We start from the raw sequence: 19,134 nt of genomic DNA, 5'->3' as shown, positions 1-19,134 counted from the left end.
GTAGATTAAATTCAATGGCGAGCTGTAAACCTATGTTATGATGAATCTAGCCATGGCCTGATGATGATGATGAAGGTATCCAATAATCAAGCACTGAACGTTGGAGGTTTTCTTTTATATGTGGTGACTATATCATGTTGGTATGGTACAGGTGCGATCCGTGGCATCATAGTGGAGCCGCTGTCCCGGCGGCTGGAGCCGGTGGAGGTGTTCCTGGGCGTGCCGTACGCGGGCGCCCCGGAGCGCCTGGCGCCGCCGCCCCCCGCGCCCACCTGGCAGGGCACGCGCCTCGCCGACGCCTTCGCCCCCGTCTGTCCGCAGCGCTACCCCGACATATCCAACAAGTATGTTCTACACTAACGAATACGTCAGTAGCTATCTTATTGATTGCACAAATCAAACTGTATTTACATTTTAATCTGTCAAATTGATATCTAGAATTAATTTACAAGTGAAACGTTAAGTTCGTTAAAACGTGAATATGCCTATCTTGGTTAGTTGGACTGCATGTATGACGTCACCACTTAGCATATCCTAATGCGTATGACGAATAGCATATCAAGCATATAGACCAGTATTTGAATGAACATCGAATCAATTTAATTTTCATAGACACTCACGTGCTTGTTTGTTTATCTGGCATATGGCTGTTTACCAATGTTTATTCGCCAAATTGATATCTCGTGTGCAATGTAAAATTAAATTATAGGTATTAAACTTATGAAATTGAAATGTAAAGGAGAGGATTGCCATGTGAGACGTTGACAGTTTCTAATTAAGTTTTTAATCCCATAAAAACTTCATGATAAACAATAACCATAAGTGTATTTTCTTTCATTGAATCTCCAATGTTTCTTATGTAACCAGAGAAGTATTTTTGTATCTGTGTGAGTGAATATAAAAATTCTATTCATAACTAAAATAACTGTGAACACGGTTATGTAATACCACTCATATGCTAACATACAATAATGAATGAATTCTAAAAAATAATTGTAGTTGTTTGAAGAAGTTGTATGTCGTGTACCAGGAGTGCAGCGCTAGCGAAGATGCCGCTGGGCACGTACAACGAGCTGAAGGCGACGCTGCCGCTGCTCGCCAACCAGAGCGAAGACTGTCTCTACCTCAACATATACGTGCCCGGTAGCGGTGAGTCACTAACACACTCATTTACTCACCAAGACCGTAGCTACAACAGTTTTCTACTTGTTAAATATTCAAATAAGGATTTTTGCGGCTCCGCTATATTCCTCTGTCTACTAAAATGAATGCCTACTCAAAATAGTAAAATGAGCGTAACAATAATCACTTTTAAAAGTAATTTTAACATGTAATATAAGGCCTGCCACGCAGTGTAAAACGCACGCCACTCTAGTGTAAAATGCGCATTATCTGTGGTACTGGGTTACTTAGATCAACCAAGAACCCTTTGAGCTTTTGTTGCCTTAGGTTTTTTGGTAGGTTCTTATGACATTGTTGTTGTGGTGCAGGCGCGCGCGGCGTGGAAGCGCCGTACGCGGTGGTGGTGTGGGCGGGCGGCGCGGCGCACGAGTGGGGCGCGGCGGCGGCGCACGACGGCGCCGTGCTCGCGGCGCGCGCGCACCTGCTCGTCGTCACCCTCAGCTATAGGCTAGGTTTGTTAGGTGAGCAGATACAAGCTTGTTATCACATGCATAAGAGTCTTAACTTTACCTTTACAATAGATCTTGCGACTTAAAGTATCAGCTAAAGTCAAAAGCCTTATTCTTGCAGTATTTATCTTAGTTGAATATCCTGCAGTCATTTACAAAAGTTTGAGCTTTATTACCAAGAGTTTGACAATAAGAGGTCTTTTATAACCCTGTAACAGGGGGTCAGACTGCCCGCGCTTCATATTGAACAGTTACTCAGGTTAATCCTGTTTAAATTGAATCCGATCACGAAATGGTTGGTATACGCTAAGATGGCTAAGACAGGAAATACCCAGCAAAAATCATTATGTAATCGCCATCCCAGATGTAACTTCCATGATGTTATAAAGCTGTATTATCCCCCAGGTTACTTAACCCCGGGCACGCGGGGCCCGCTGGACGCGTCGGGCGGCGCGGCGCTGCTGGACGCGGCAGCAGCACTGAGCTGGGTGCGCCGCAACGTGGCAGCCTTCGGGGGAGACCCGCGGCGCGTCACGCTGGCGGGGCATCGCGCCGGGGCCGCGCTCGTCAATGCGCTGCTCATGCTGCCTGAGACTAAGGGTAGGCTGTACATCCTCCACTTCCTTCTCTCATCTTCAGATCAATCTCATCTTCAAGATCATTTTTAACTTAAGAGAGAGCAGCGTGATGTCTGGATTTTGAGAAGATTGAATTTAATTTGACAATGACATAGGGATAGGGCTCTTGTTGGGACTTCTAGGTTCATGTACGTTTTCGTATCATCAAATGACTCTTTGGTCTGGAAAATATCGGGAGTTATTGTTTCGTGTCTTCCTTGCGTTCCGAATAATCACAGCTCCGGGAGAAAAAGATCCAAAATCATAATACTGACGGCGTTGGAGTCTCCTTAAGAATAAAACTCTCAGGTTGAACAAACCTTACAAACGATAGCCGTACAAACATATTTTCTTAGAAACATTATCATGTCTAGACTGCACCTGACAAATAACTATCTATTTACTATCACAGCGGATAGCAGTGCAGCACTCAGGAATATTCCCAGCGCGCTCGTTTCACTACGCTGCAGAGGAAATTGCATATTGCTATACCCCACCGTGTATCAATACAAAATCAAAGTGAAAAACTGACAAAAAAGTGTGGGATATAAAATATGTTTTGAAAAAGCAGACCATTTTGCATAGGCGTTTATGTGTACCTACATTTATGGAGTTTTATTTATGGCTGTGGAGACTATCACCCTCCTGATCAGAGACAGTTGTTTCGAGGCATTGAATTTGGATAACTTAGGGTGACAACCGTTTCTCATTTGCGTCAGTTACTAACAAAAATCGAATTATTTCCAATTTATACCTATCAAGAAAAATATAAGGTACCAACATTTTTTGAAATATTGACTTGGTTCAGGTCTGGTCTCCCGCGTGCTGCTGCTGAGCGGGTCCGCGCTGAGCCCGACGGCTCTAGCGCCCGACGCCGCGCTCACCCGCGAGCACACCGCGCAAGCGCTGCGCTGCACGCCAGAGACCAGCAATGATGATAACTGGTAAGACTCAACTTACAATGCCCTTTGGCCCTTGGGCAATGGCCTGAAGATATTGCTGACTCCTTATTTATATGAGAAAGACAGCTTGTGCCCAATAATTTGATAAATAAAGGTCGTGAATATCTATGATGAATGGAGAAGCCACAAATATATTTCTATTCGTCCAGGTTTGTGGAGTGTATCCGCAGTCGTCCCCTGGCAGCGCTGCTGGCAGTGGAGCCCCCACGCGCTCGGTTCCTGGCGGGCTGGGCCCCAGCCGTTCCCCGGGACCCCGGCGCTCCCGGCCTGGCACCCACGCGGGCCCTGCACGCCAGCGACGCCTTCCTCGACTGTGCCCTGGCTGTGGTAGTCGCCACTACTGAGAGCTACCAGTTTTTTAGTGAAGAAGATATTAGACATGGATTTGAAGAGGAACATAGGTAATTTTCGTACTCACAAGCTATGTGAATGACTAACACTTTAAACCCTTTTACATATACATTGATTTGATCTTGTGCGTTTTCTCCGTACCTAGAAATCGCATCCTCCGCACATACGTACGCAACGTGTACCGGTACCACCGCAACGAGATCTTCGCGGCCATCCGCAACGAGTACACGGACTGGGAGAAGCCCATCCAGCACCCCATCAACATCCGCGACGCGACGCTGGAGTCGCTCTCCGACGCCGCGCACATCGCGCCCGCGCTCAAGCTGGCGCAGCTACATGCGCGCCGCGGCGCTAAGACATACTTCGCGCATTTCGCGCATCAGAGCAAGGATGCGGATTATCCTCAAGTAAGTACTCGTTGGGAATTGATTTTGTTTCAATCTGGGTTTAAAAAGTTACCTCGGTATTCGGGTGAAACCGACTTTATTAGTTCGTATCGAAAGAGTTCACAAGTATAGCGTAACAGAAATTCCGAACCTTTTGTTCCAAATTAGTCATAATTTGTTAATTCTGATATCAAAAGTAATTAATCGTAATAAATGTGGGTGGCCCAATTACTCCAGTAGTGACAAGCTCATTATAATACGCGAACGAATAAGGGAGGTGTGAGGTCATTAATTAAGGCACAATCTACATGATCGCGGAATTTGTCAAAACTTCCTTTGATGAATATTAACTAATTTGCATTCTCACTAACGTCATAATATTAAAATGAATAATTTAGTGGTAATTTATTGCTGTACACAATTAATTATTCACACGTCCGTTTTATCGCTCATACACCTTGATATTGTTAACTTGCTATGTAAGCCCAGTGGCTTCTAATAGTTTAATGATATTACAATAACTGCTCTGACGAAATTAGAACCCACTTGGTTTTTAGTTACCTAAGTACTTTCCGTAGATAATGTATGTTCCTAAAGCCTACTACCATCAAACTGACCCCACTTTACCCCCGCAGAGGCTAGGAAGCGTATCAAGTGAGACGCTGGCGTACTTCCTGGGCCTACCCCTAGTGGAGGGTCCACAAGGGGCCTCGCGTAACTACTCGCGGGGTGACGCCGCCGTGGCGGAGAGCGCGGTGGCACTGCTGGCCGCCTTCGCCAAGACCGGAGACCCCACGCCCAGGGCTGATGACAGGCACCACGAGGGAGCCCCCAACTGGCCCAGATATGAGATGAACACGCAACAGTACTTGAGCATAGGTAAGCTATTACACGTTATTAAACGAGGTACTCTCTTAAAGTCGCCGTAACGAGCTCATGTTGAAAAGGTCTACAATAGCAACATTATTCATCCTTCAGCTACTTCAAACAATCTGACTCTAACAATATTTTAGTAAGTCTAAAAATATAATATCAAATGTTAATGTATGCAAAACGTGAATGGCAAAAGCCAAGAAAATAAGAGTCGATCCCAGCGTTAGAATAAAAACTCTCCGTCCTATGAAAACACGGTTTTATATTTTGACGGCAACTTAACTCACTTATACGCCAAAAACAGCTTCATAAATAGGGTAATGAAATTCATCGCAATGAGAGAGCCTCGTGTGCCTACAAAACAACACCGAACTGAATAACACAAGGATTTTTCATGAAAACTGACGTGAAAAATAAAATTTCGCGACAAGTTAATCAGATAAAGCTGTATTCAAAGTTGGGGCGCCATATTGTGTCGAAACTCGTTATGTTTACGATCAGCGCCGACGAATGTGTGCTGTCTTCCCTCACACAACTCTGAGGGTTAACAAGTTTTTTAATCCCTGCGTAGGGTGGGTCTTTGAATGCGAGTTTCTACCAAAAGTTATTTTGTTAAATTATATCGTTGCGAATTGTGAAATTATATTATGGTTGTTTGATTGATTACTTTCAAATTATTTACCTGAATAATTAAGTAATTTCACTTGACTCCAGCACGAATTAATGAGATGTCTTTCATGTTCAATCAAGATCCATTTTGATTTGTTACGTACTTATGCTCTCTCATAAGTTATAACAACACTTTAATAGATTCTTTACTCTCATTTTTGGAAGCAACTTTCACAGGTGTTCTACAAACATACTTATCTACTCTGAGTACAAGTTTTCTCATTGTCAGGCTGATGAAATGTGTTCGTTCATTTGGTCTGTTACACAGTCAGGAAGGAAGCAAAGTTATTTGACATGAACTTCCTCTTAGGTACGAAGCTCCGTGTGAAGAGTCACTACCGCGGGCACAAGATGGCGCTGTGGCTGCACCTGATCCCGCAGCTGCACCGGCCGGGTGCCGCGCCCAGGCACCACCAGTTCCGCTCCATACATCCTGACATGTTCGCAGGTCAGTCACAACGTACTTCATACCAAAATCACAATTATATATAATGTTTTGGAAGCAAAGAAAAGCATGGCGAATAAATAAATACTCGCTGGTACGTAAACATTTTCAGCAGCAGACAGCAAAATATAACCCACCCTATTGTTGTGGAAGAATATGCTTTCACTCCACAACCTTTTAACAGCGCAAACTTTCAATGTTAATGGATAAATCAAAACATAATACCTTTTAACGCGAAAGCCGGCTGACTAAAATCTTTCTCTAATTTGTAGTGAATAGCCGGCGAAATTCGGCCAATCACAGGCGCAGCTTTAATGGAAAGCAAATTGGTAACGTCTACCGCTGCTTAAATTGAGCATGCCTTATTATCCGGCGCCATTAGCAGCGTTTCCTGCCGGCGTCGGAACGCGCTCATTACCCGCGCCGCTCACTATCGCGCGTGAGCCGCATCACCCGCCGCGCTCGCCACGCACTGATTATACTCAGGAAAGATACGTCACTGTAAGGATTCCAGTTTGTAAGCTTCACCCTTTGAATACTAATAGTCCGAAGCCAAACACAAAATTATTCTCGAAATTCCGTCGAGCGCCTAAACTTGATTCCGCGTTAAGACACACGCAACTATTTGTTGAGCCAGCCGCCGCTTTGTACAACGTTTTGCAGACATTACTCAGTATAATGGGTACTTAGGCCGCCGGGCCATTAGGAGAATGAGGTCTCTCTAGAATTCATAAAATAAAAATTGTCGCCAAAATATTTGGTGGTGAAGTGATTAATGGGGGAAAGCGTCACGAATGAAAATAAATCGATCAGGGAGTGTTTCGGGGACCGGAGCTGTTATTAATTGTCCCGCGAATGGCTGGAATTCCTCCATAATGAGCGGTATGTGAAGAATGGCGCGGTCTGGTGGCGAACAATGTGGCCCTTTGTCACGGACAACTTGACTCCGACGCGTACTAGCATCAGATCGTATATTGTTGCGTGTGAGAGCGTTATGTTCGCGTGTCCCGAATTGTTTTCTGAAGGATATTTACGAGCTCCCGGTTTTGAGAGATTTTTATGGCCGCCATTTACTTTGTTAGACAGCTCACTCACTTGTTTCATACGAGCCTCAGTTGGAAACGTGAACAAGCTTTTATTTTTGCTCAACAATTTACCACTCTAAAGGGAGACTAATACGACCCGACAAAACACTGAACAGTGTAATACTTTATCTGTCACGTGACGTGTAATCGCGTGTATTGTGTCGCTGGCCGCCAATTAAAGGACAAACCAATTAACCTGGTGAAAAGTTGTCGTTTTAAAACAAAGGACAATATTTTTCAATGGAGAGCGTGATTTCCGTGAAGCGCTCCGGGAGCTAATTAATCCGTGATTGTGTGCGTGGGCGGCGGTCGCGATCGCCTTTTGTTTGTAAGCAATCGCTCGCGAGCAAGTGCCCGCGCGTGCGCACCGCGCCACAATGGACGCCAGGCGGGTTTTCAATTTCAGACGCCTTTTTAAACTGGATAATATGGCTTCAGTTTCAGAAATTGTTTTATTCATAAAACAGGAGCTAATTGAGTTGGCTAAAGTTTTGCTATATAAATAAATCAAAACATAAAGTAATGTGAAAGTTCAACACCATTACAGACAGATCACAAATTCTATTAGTCATTAATTAGAGATAAACTATCATACTTAATTGAAAAGTTCTTTAAAACGACTCGAAACCCTTAACTAAATCAATTAAACATTGATTGTAGCAATTCCCTATAAAAGTCAAGATCTAAATCGTAAAACCATTAAGTAGTTAGAAAAACTTGGGGCTATAAAAACAGTATCTTGGCGCGAATAGAGTGGCAAACGAGAACGGTAAGTGTCGATAACTGAACTAAGATTCCGACGGCTTCCCGCGCTTTGTTCCACCACCGCCGACCCTAGGGTTGCCAGCTCATAAGCCTGCACTATATTCTGCTGCAAAAATGTTATCTACCCTTAATAAATTCATAGAAATTCAAACTAAAACCTGATATACAGGATTTAGAATACCGACCATATACGCTATATTTTTTGGAACTTTATTAAACCTGCATATAAAACTGCATCTAGTTTTATGTTTCAGTATTGGATTACAGATTTAGCTTTTAAAAACATTTTTTTCAATAGACTTTCCATGAAATGCTTTTATATATTCTATGTTTTGGTGTATTAGAGTTCTTGTAGGGTTTGAGTGTAAACATGTGGTAGTGAGGCGCTAGTTCACCCCTAGCGCAACAAAGGCGTCGGTGGTGCGGCGCCAACAATCGCGCTTTGTGCGGCACAAGTTGGGCCGGCATTGTTGCCGCGCGGACCATTCATTACCAGCCTTTGATAACTTCAGGGATCGGTTTCTTGTTCAGATATGTGCTATATCGGACCTGTTTACTTCGCCTTTCACTCCACAATGTATTCAATTTCATGCGGATATCATATCTCGCGTGAGATTCGATCGACCGATTCGATTCATATAACTTTATCAATATGTATGTCAGGCAACAATTCTAAATACTTTATGTAAAAGTAAGGAGCTAGTAGTTAGAAAGTGCAATTTGAAAACAAAATCCATGATGAAGTAAAATAAAACTAAATGAAGTGAAACGCTCCAGCAAACAATGAGAGTAAGTCGGCTACAACTAAATAGAACAGCTTTACTTAAACAATTTGCGCTTATTAAAATTCCACGAAAACTTCAGCTTCCTACTGGGAGCACTTAATTCAATTAATTCGTTATTACAAGACCTAAGAAATGGAATTACCTTATCACGGCCTAATCTTACGTTTTAATTACGTTAGTAAATTGTTAGAAAAGAAATAGACCAAGTAATTAAAATCTAGTTAATCGAAGATTTTGGCACGCAAACTTAGACTTTCTAGGTATTATAATAATAACAACTATGCCGCCAGCCTCAAATATTTAGAATATGTGACAAGAGCCGGCAATTCAAACCCTATCAGGTCAAGTGATGGCCTTCAAATAACTTCGCAGAGACAAACACTGTTGTTCAATTACTGTTTGGTATTTCATGTTCGTAACTACTGATGATTTATATTACCCTTATCCTTTCAAAATGAATTCAGGAAAAGAGCATGTGACGGTGAAGTAAATAGATTCTTGAAAAAGAGTTTTTTTTTAACAAAATCCTAGGTTAGATAAAGTTTTGGTACTACTTGTAAGGAACACCAGATATGATGGTGAATATTGTCCCACCAGGCGAGATATTCCCGGAGCTGTACACGAGCACGTCGACGCTGGAGGATGCGGAGGACAGCACGGAGGCGGAGGAGGAGGCGCCGGCGGAGGAGTGCGAGCCCTCCCCCTCCCCGCGGCCCGCGCTCTCCGCGCCGCAGCCCCAGCCCAAGGAGGAGGAGCTCACCAACCTCGACTCGCAGTACTACAGGTAAGAGTGTCTGTCAGTACATCTATGTATGATTGAACACAGCTGTTTTAAGTTCTCTTTCTAGGGATCCTAGATATTTCCAGCCTTGGTTTTCAGCTCTGCGTTGAAAAGGTGTAGACTATTATCTCGAGACGCCTACATTAAAAATTGTCTTTTTACAACTATGAATAATGGATAAGTGTAAGCTTACCTGAAATTCAGTTCGCAAAGTTTTTCAATATTTATTTATAAAAATATCGAGCTCGGCTAAAAATAAACGAGCTTCCCTGTGCTAGGGATCAACAGTATCGCACGCCGCAAGGCACATCATGCCTATGACGAAAAATTCCCGTCCAATTAACAGACAACGTTCTGTATTCCTGTAGAGCTTTTTATATGAGACTAGCGGCATTGAGGGAATACTGAACGCTGCATAAAAACGTACGTAACGATGTTTCCCGTAATAAGATAAACAAGTGACAAAAAAGAATTTCTTGAACTGGAGCGAGCGATCTCTGGGGTGATGACGCAAACAAAACAACCCCCAACGCGTGACGTGGAGCATATTGTACCAATAGATAACGCAACTTGAGCTCTGTTATGAAATGTTCGCCGTCATTAAGATGTTGATCCATTCTGAAGTCCTCGCTAGTTCTGATCTAAAGTTTTTCTTCAGACTCCAAACTTGGAACAACACTCGAACTTTCTCAAAGTTCTACAGAGACATTCTGCTTTTCGAATACATGTTTTTATCATCGCACAAGTTAGTTGGAAAACAGCAGCCATTTTCATCGGATGTTTTGAAAAAGTTTGCTCCACTAACCAAACTTATATTAGTCTGTCTTGGAGATACCATCATTATAGACGTTTAGGTTATTACGCCTATGTAACTGTTTGTTATTGCAACTCATAAGTTATTCATTAAACGAGTCAAGCGGTTCCGTTATCGGCTACCTTCCAATCAATTTGGTAAACAGAGCAACAAAACGGAACAAGACAAGGATCAATATACACAAAGTGTTTCTCACGAAGGTTGTTAAATTTTCATGGATGTAGATTCCCTGGGCGATCGGGCGGCGTCACCTGAACCTCAGCCGGCGCGCGCTAAACAAGATTGATCGGCCGTTTGTAGCGAGACTCGTAATCTCACTAATGTGTTTACTTACCTGTTTACCTTCCTGAGTTCTGTTCCTTTTGTCTCGCATATAATGTCTTAATGCCGCGCCATTTCTCAAGGGGAGCGTTTTTTCCTCCAGACAACTGGATACTGCTGATAATGGTAATGGATGGCGCCGAACTTCGGACTGAATTAACTGGACTTCGCGTCACTCTCGAAATAATGATAGTAATATTTCAGGCGGATGCGACGAGATATTCATATTTTCTGGCACAGTTGACGTTTTACGTTGATGTAACCAAATTTATGCATCACCCTTGAGGTCCTCAAGGACTATTTGATATTCTGAAGCACCCTCAATGTTTCCTCTCAGTTTTTTTGAAAACAAGAGTGACATAATTTCTCCCTCACCTAAAAGCTGACATAATAATGCATCCTTCTCTATTTTAATTATTTTTACAACTACTATTTTAATTATTTTGTGACGTTAGCTACACCGTGGCGCTGGGCGTGACAGTCGGCGCGGGCTGCTTCCTGCTGGCGCTGAACGTGCTGGTGTTCGCCGGCATCTACCTGCAGCGCGGCCGCCGCAGGACTGCGCACCGCCGCCCCCGGAGAGAAGGTCAGGACAACAACCTTTCAACGTAATTGCATGCTCAAATCAACATTACTCAATGTTCCATCATCTAAATGTCTCAAATTGTTCGCTCTAAAAGCATGAAAAACTCCAATATAACGTGGAGTCAACGCTTATCTTTCCAGCTCAATGAAACGAGTCAACTGTAGGAAGCGGTTTTTTCCTAAGATTTGTAAACGATTTTCACCAACATAATCATTTTTATGTTCATCGTATTTACTTCATGAAACATTTTGACTATGAATATCGTGGGGGAGCCGAGCAAACACATTTTTATCGACACAAAAAAGACGTCATATCTAAAACCCATTTTTTATGAGCGACCACTCGGGAACAGGACCCGACTATAAACTACAAACGCGGTTCTCACTTAACCGCTGCCGGCATACTTGTAAATTACACGAGTTATGTTGATTCGACGGAGAGACTTTGTTATTCATTGTGGGGACCTCTGATAACTCACCCAGTTGAACTGCTGCCAGAAAGGTGCTCATAGGAAAAACGAGCGACCTTAGCAGTTCTCATTTTATTTCTGTAACTGTTTTAATCGTTAGTGCCACTCTGTCTGGACGCTACGTTAAGCTTTGCTTTTCTTTCCAAGATTTTATTTACCAGACAAATGGGAAAATTTTGTTCCCCAATAATGTTTCTTCATTTTGAAAAGCAGTTCACATTTATTTAGTGGCGGCCGCAGCAGGATGTCTGCACTCGGAGACAACTATAAAATTTATTAGAGACGTTCGCGTTGTGGCGATTTATCTGAAGCACACGATGTGAGGTCGCATTCATGTGCGGTCTCACTGCACTTCCCATTCAAAAGCTTACAGCCCGAACATTTTGTGCAGTTCAAATATTAAAATTCGGAAAGTTATTTCTTTTCAAAAGATCACGTATGTCTGTCTTTTGATACTGTATTCTGGCTTTACGTTTCTTTACTGCGCGTTATTTTTACATTCGCAGTTCATATTTTCATTCTAGGAATTTTTGTGGGTAACTTGTGCAGATGAAATATGAATTGAATTCCTTTTGACTTTACCCAGTGTGAATATTTTTTTATTCGATAATGGATTATGAGTGTCTTTTGTCCGCACAATTACGAATTATTCTGTATTTTTACATATACATATATTTCCAACACCAATTTTTTTACATTGAAATTTGAGCAGTTAGGCTACGTAATATATAGCTGAGTTCATAGACGTAGTTTTAGTAAGATATAATGTTAGTCGTTGGTGCAGGCAGCTGCAGCAGCCGCGGCGGCGCGTCGCTGAGCGGCGAGCCCGCAGCCATCACGTCGCCGCGCAAGAGCACGCTCAAGGTAACCATATCGTTTTGAATATAAACCCTTTGCTGTTGTAAATATGTTCTACCCAGTACTGTGGGTTAGGGGCCATTTTCAATGATTTTATAAAATTGAGAATATTTTTTTTCTTTTACTTTGGCTTTTGTTTTCTGACCATAAATACTTCATCAATTTGCCGGTTTTTTTTAACGACTCTTTGGAGATTTCAATAAAATGAAGCCACATGTAGTAGAGTAGCCATTTATTGGTCCATCATCTAACATATCTATCGGTTTCCACAGCGCAGCAGCGAGTCAGAACTCAAAGAGAGGCCGACCAGCGCCGGCGTCGCGCCGCCAAAAAAACGCGTCCAGATCCAAGAGATATCTGTATAGACGACTTCTAAACAACACAACCACTAACCTAAAAAAAACTAATAATATTATTGCGTCCACTGATGAAGTCATCGGTGTAAAATTGTAAAACGGAAAAATCACCATAAATATTATATTATCTTGGGTTGTTGTGACGAGAAGTGTAAAACTAATAGCGTGATGCTGAACTGTACGTGAACTGTGTTGTGTTTAACTGAAGCGAGCGAGTCTGCACGATTGAGATAAATTGTGATTGATGTTCTGAATGGGCGAGGCTGTAGCCGTGGTGCACGTAAGATTGTTCCTGCGCAGCGCAGCGCAAGGGCCGGCCAAGCGTGACACCTGTGTGTATAGTTACGTACCGTGTGCACGCGCCTCAGAGGGTTCTCTATTCACTGCTGCTGTGGGGTACTTGCCTGGTTGTGTCTATAGAATAATTTATACAAATAACAAAAAACATGTTATGATCCTAAAATCTGCATCAAATCGATTTATACATACATTCCTGATTCAAAATGAAATTATATTTGGTTATGTATGTGAACGGCCAACCCTATACTACAGCAGCAGAGGCGCGTGCGCAAGCGGCCCGGTAGCGATAAGAGCCGTGTATTCTGGATTCGTGTATCTACCTCCTGACCAATTTACTGGTTTAGTGCAATTTCCATTCTGTTACGTTTGTTATTGTTCATCTTGATTCATATAGTCTACTTGAGTGTTTAGAGTCTCTGTTAATACTGTTTCTATATTATGTGATAGTTGAATATTTAATGGAATCGATATTTGAGTTGTGAACTCTGTACGCTTAGATTTTTTTGTAAAGTCTTGTTACTGATCTGTACATAATAACATAGACCGATAGATATCTTGAATCAATTTGTGGAAGCGAAGCGGTATGATTAACTTGTATATATAACTACTATTAGTTTCTATAACATTGTAAATATTAGATTGTCGTAAATATCTGTGAACTCTGATGATTTATCATCTATGAAAAGAGGTTTTAATAAAGACCATTTTTTCCTGAATTTTGTTATTCTTTGAATATATCCATATCACGTCTCCTTTAAACATAAAATAATGTGAACCTGACAAGAGAAACAAGATTATTTAAAATGATACCTTTCTACCATGATAACAGATCTGAGAACGTTCATGTAAAATAAAAGCAATTAAAAATAATAATTTCCTTTTACACGGCTGATGGCGGCGATAATTTACAAGTTAATTAAAATTATTTAAAAGCGCGGCGTTATCGTGCCATCGCCGACCTGCGGTGACTGCGCACAACCATGGACGCTCGCGCTAAGGGAAAGTTTTAATGCTTCGCCACAACTTACAAAAAACGAACTTCCACCATCTACAAAATTATGTTGATCTTTATTGTAGAGTATTTCTGAAACGCGCACCTTTTTGTATCCTTTATTATCAGAGTCTGAAGTTTCGCGAGGATAAGAAACAACCTTTAGATTTTGATAAATCGCCCGAAAGGTCGCGATAAAATTGGGCTTAAAATGACGAGGTCATGTTACAAAACTTGGCAATCTTGACGGTGGCGCTCGGGAATTATTGTTCAAAATAAGGAAAAAAAGTTTGAATAAAACTGCCATAAGCAGCGCAAAAAGAAAAAGATTTGATTCAGCATACAAATTGCAAAATCTGTGTTTTAAATTTTGACGGAAACTGTAAGAAAATACTTTTAGAGAGAATCCAGAAGTTAGGATTGTTGCGGACAGCGAAAATATGGAAGTTTCGAGACGAAGTTAGTGATTCAACGACCTAGAACAGTTTGGAGCTCAGGATCAAGATATGAATCTCCGCCACCGATAAACTTTGTGAGCTTTCTTTTTTGAAAGAGCACCTAATCTATGGAGCTCTGATCCTTTTGAATAATTTTCTTAACACGTCTTCTTTGGGATCTTTCTTTATACTTGCCGTATTCATTCAGCGCTTATGTCTCGGGGTAAATGTTTTTTAAGGATTTTTATGTTGTTGGTACTGGCGAAGCTAATGGAAGTTCCACTAATGGAACGAGAAAATAATTGTGGGTCGCAGATACAGGTTAAACAAACATTTCCATTTTATGAACCATTTTAAACATTAGGATTTTGGGTTTATTTTAATGCTGTACACGTTAATGTTTTTAATTTTAGCTGTCTATTCTACAGAGCCTAATGGTAAATTAAGAGTAAACAAGTAACAGATAATAGCAGAGGTCTAACATGAATACGCAATACACGTGAACACAAACACAAAACACGAGCAAAAAAATCGGTTAAAACTTTGATTACCGGCGCCATACAAACCGAACAAATGGCCAGGTTTATTAAATTCGCGCACAAAAAGCGGGGGAGGGCTCGCTCGGCCTCCCTAGAACAATTGCTATTGAACTCCCAATCGTTTATTGTACGGCCAAATGAGAGTGCACTTAATTTATGATCCCGCGATGAATGCTGAGGATCCCGGGAGGGCCGGAGGATCATCAATCACGTGGCGCGATGCCTTCCATGGAAATGAGATATCTTACAGTCATTTGAATGTGCCAAATGGAGATTTTGATGTGAATTTTAGTATTGTTAAGATGAATGTGCAACAATTCCGCTCAATGAATTGTAATGTGCCGTTGATTCGACTGGGTATGCCGACGGTGTGCACTCTCGCGGTTTATCTACATTCGTGAATAAATTGCGGCTCTCGTCGATTGTCACACGTTGACACAGCTAATTTTACAAATGCACCTGCAATTTTGTGCACACAAAGTTTTTGCAATACAGACATACAGAAGCATAGGTATTGTAGAGATGTAGTACTGAAGTAGATTAGAAGTAGGTTTTATTAATTGTAATTGATACTGGCCGGACAATGATATAAATAGATATAGAATAAGTTTTGATATTGAAGTATGTCACTTCACCCCGAGTCAGTTTTTCATTTTGAGCAAGATAATAATTCCAGTAAGTTTATTTTAATGAATACCTAATAGATAATTTATAGCAATACTAGCCATAAAAGCTATGTACTACCATGTAACATCAAAATCCATTTGTAATTTAGAGTTTTTGAGTGAAAGAGGAGAAAATCGGTTTGAAACTATCGCATTAGAATATTTGTGGGATTTACATTCTGTATTCTACATAATAACAATATCACATGACAGGTGCAAAACAACAATGTTACAGTAACGGTATTCGTCCGATACAAAGGCGTGCACTGCATGTCCCTCGGCCATCCCCCGAGTGGTGCCTACCATGCGATAACGTGTGTCTTTGTGTCTCACGTGTCGCGACTCACTTTGTGTCTCACACGACACGCCGTGTCTAAGACGCGACACATCCACGTTATAAATTGGACCGGGTTTGTTGCTTTGCTCGACGGTGTGATACCGAGTTTAGGTAAATCCGATTTGTTTTGTTCACCGTTATCATTGTGTAGTATAGTTCAATTTCTACTTGTGTGTTAGTTTACAGCTTCGATGTTTCCAGGTAAAACATTAACAACAATATAAAATATTCATAGCTGGAGCCTCGATAATAAACATTTTAATTATTCTTCCCATTGATGTAAAATGTAATTGCGAATATTAAAAGGTTATTTTATTAAAAGAGCAAAATGCTCATGATGTTAATTATCATATAGAATTGAGTAATTAATAAAAGTTATTGCCTGCAAATTACCTAGAATTGTATCAGGAAACTGCTAGTATTTAACCAGCTACAATATCTCAGCTGTACATACCTACATGTACCTACATTGTACGTACTTATTACACCACATACGAACATAGGTAATTTCCTATTGATTTCCCTTATCTAAGTAAGTATATAGCAACACATCAAACTCCATATACATAATGTTTAATGCATGTAATCCTTGGTTTTGGGAGCGTTATGCACGTATTAATGTAATTACTCAGCGCACTGGCCGTGTTCGCTTTGTACCGACAGTACCTAGTTCCGAACGCTTTCTGATCGCCTATCTATGCGTAGCGGAATGACAGCCGACTTGCTGGAATGATTGTCAACCGTTTCCAAAGGATATCTGAAGGAATAATCAATATCATAAAGCGATCTTGAATTGGTGTAATGCTCGACATAATCACCTAGTATTCAATGGGTTTTCACACTGTAGCCTTCCTCGATAAACGGGCTGAAATAACTTTTCAAATCGGTCCAGTAGTTGCCGTCTATAGTTTGTCTGTCTGTTTGTTCAAACAAACGAACTCTTCAGCTTTATTTTAGTGAACATAAATACATAGTTTTTAACGACGGTGAGACATTAAATGATGACGTAAATAAAATAAAGTGTTCACTTGAGACGTGCATCGGCGTGAGCTCCCGAGAGATACATTTTTAATTACGTGTCGAAGCACGAAGCGGCCTCAAGTGGAGGGAGGGGCTGATTACTCCGTAATACCCACTTATTCGTAACTGCTTTAATTGGAAATTCTTTACGAAGCCGTATTTACGTCTTTGGACAACTTAATTTTGCTATACTTAACTGTGAAGGTTGATCGTAAACTTTGTCCATTTACAGCTACATTTTAATGGGATCAAAGGCTGTGTTTAGAAATAAGAATGGTTCTTGCCGAATGTTCTTTTTTACAATATTTTCAGAATAATGTAGTTTATTCAGCAGTAGTTTCAGCTATGATCTCGTGCTTCATACGTATAATACATCAGACAAAGCTGGTTTATCCGGAGCGACACGACGTTATCGCGCGACAAGCGACACAAATAATTGTGTCGCACTAACTTACCCAACTTCAAGTTATAAATATGCATACAACATAGAGGCCGGGTTTGTAACTCTTTGAAAAGTAAATAAGTTATGCATAGCTTTTTACTTATGCTTGACTTTCAGGTAACGTTTTGTCACGAATGCTAACTCGAACTCGCGTCTATTATAGCAATTTTATTCTTTTCTTTTTGTTTAGTGAATAAGCATAGTTCTTTCCAATCTAAGTAAGCAATACTAACACTAATGTTTTCAAGAAACCGTCTTCATTTATCGGATAACATTCAAGATTAAGTTTAATTCTTTTAGCTTTGCATTTATTAATTGCCCTTATAATAATCATGGCAACTCTGTTTGCGCCATAGCAGAGGATTTATTAAAGTTTTTTAATTAAAATTTATTTTATTACCTACGGCTTTCGATAACAGATTTAACTGGGTTCCGTACAATCCGACATTTTAATCTGTTAACTTTCGCCACATAGGCATACAAAAGGTTTTTAGTGCTAAACTGTACGGTCAAAAATAGTCATATTACAAAGGTACAATATTGCAAAAAGTTGGTTGTTTGACAAAAACAAATTGTACGCCAGCGTCATAGGAACCGGGAACACGGCACATGGAATGTTTGTCAAAGTAAAACCGTTATTTCACTGGAGCCTCGCACTGAAACTCTGTAGTTTACTGACGTTGCCAACGCTACCTTGAATCTACGGATACAGAGACTAACATTATCGTCTTTTGTTTTGAAGATAATGCCTCTGATACTTCTTAGAAAGGAAGCACTTTGAAGAATAACGCTACGTTTCAAAATAATATAATTTTTGTTCCCAGTTTTTAAATATAACATCATACATGTATCTGCCCAAGAGAAGCAGATATTTTCATATCATTAAAACGTCTAAAGTAGACTCCCATCTAAGGGCGGCTGCACACTGCGTCACGGAACCGTGCCACGTTTCCAGTCCGGCGGGCAGCATTGTGTGCGAGTGTGTCGCCGGCTGAATAATGCTCCGCCGAGGAACTCGCAGATACGAGTGCGTATGTGACGTCACACTGAAGGGTAAGTAGCTTCAGTATTAAAGTGGCAACGTGCCTAAATAAATCTAAAATTAACACGGGAAAGAAAGAAAGAAAGAAGAAAGGGAAATCGAACCCTAATACAGTTATATTTTTTTCAAAGATCTGTAGGTAATATATCTGTAAGGTTTACTCAATTAATGGCAAAATACGCTGTTGGGAACAGTTGACGTCAGATTTCGACATAATTATGTAGTATAATTAAAAACTTCCGCTTTCATATTCTCTTTTGAGGTTTCCCCAAAATTGTACCTACCTGCGTTGGTATATAAATTCTTGTTCATACAAAAGCAGCGTAGTAAATAATGTGTTTTGCGGAGGCGCGGAAAGATTCGCCCGAATTCATTCAGGAATACCTTTATGAACGCAGTATGCGGTGGTAACATGGCCGCTACGTGGCTTCATTTAGCTAGGTATCTCATTACTGGGGTCTAATAGTCCATTGTGTTTGCTTAATAAGATCAATGGATACATTAACATTTTTAAACCGTACAATAGTATACATAGAATGAGTGAACAAGTTCCCCTTCGTTACCCGTAACCACCATGCTCCGAGCGTTTTATTAAATCTGCGCCGAG

At 41.0% G+C, this 19,134-nt stretch overlaps 2 protein-coding genes across 3 annotated transcripts in view; one reads left to right on the top strand and one right to left on the bottom strand.

The window, feature by feature from the left end:
* The window catches only part of LOC110376999 (neuroligin-4, X-linked), a 75,243-nt gene extending 61,473 nt beyond the window's left edge, over positions 1 to 13,770 (top strand). The window contains exons 4-16 of one of the 2 annotated variants that reach the window (XM_064035349.1): positions 152 to 344; positions 1,031 to 1,149; positions 1,491 to 1,643; positions 2,037 to 2,231; positions 3,057 to 3,192; positions 3,360 to 3,611; positions 3,707 to 3,968; positions 4,583 to 4,826; positions 5,800 to 5,937; positions 9,167 to 9,353; positions 10,941 to 11,071; positions 12,325 to 12,404; positions 12,676 to 13,770. In XM_064035349.1, the coding sequence (XP_063891419.1) occupies positions 152 to 344; positions 1,031 to 1,149; positions 1,491 to 1,643; positions 2,037 to 2,231; positions 3,057 to 3,192; positions 3,360 to 3,611; positions 3,707 to 3,968; positions 4,583 to 4,826; positions 5,800 to 5,937; positions 9,167 to 9,353; positions 10,941 to 11,071; positions 12,325 to 12,404; positions 12,676 to 12,774 (2,189 nt within the window). In that variant the 3' untranslated portion in view covers positions 12,775 to 13,770. Of the gene's footprint in view, positions 1 to 151; positions 345 to 1,030; positions 1,150 to 1,490; positions 1,644 to 2,036; positions 2,232 to 3,056; positions 3,193 to 3,359; positions 3,612 to 3,706; positions 3,969 to 4,582; positions 4,827 to 5,799; positions 5,938 to 9,166; positions 9,354 to 10,940; positions 11,072 to 12,324; positions 12,405 to 12,670 lie in introns of both variants that reach the window. The other variant, XM_064035350.1, reaches the window with a different exon arrangement.
* The window catches only part of LOC126053468 (dynein intermediate chain 3, ciliary), a 235,617-nt gene that overhangs the window by 123,217 nt on the left and 93,266 nt on the right, over positions 1 to 19,134 (bottom strand). The window lies entirely within an intron of this gene.

This window comes from Helicoverpa armigera, chromosome 6, assembly GCF_030705265.1.
Source record: "Helicoverpa armigera isolate CAAS_96S chromosome 6, ASM3070526v1, whole genome shotgun sequence".
Taxonomy (NCBI): Eukaryota; Metazoa; Arthropoda; class Insecta; order Lepidoptera; family Noctuidae; genus Helicoverpa; species Helicoverpa armigera.
The sequence above is the reverse complement of the archived record's forward strand: the minus strand, read 5'-3'. Positions and strand labels throughout refer to the sequence as shown.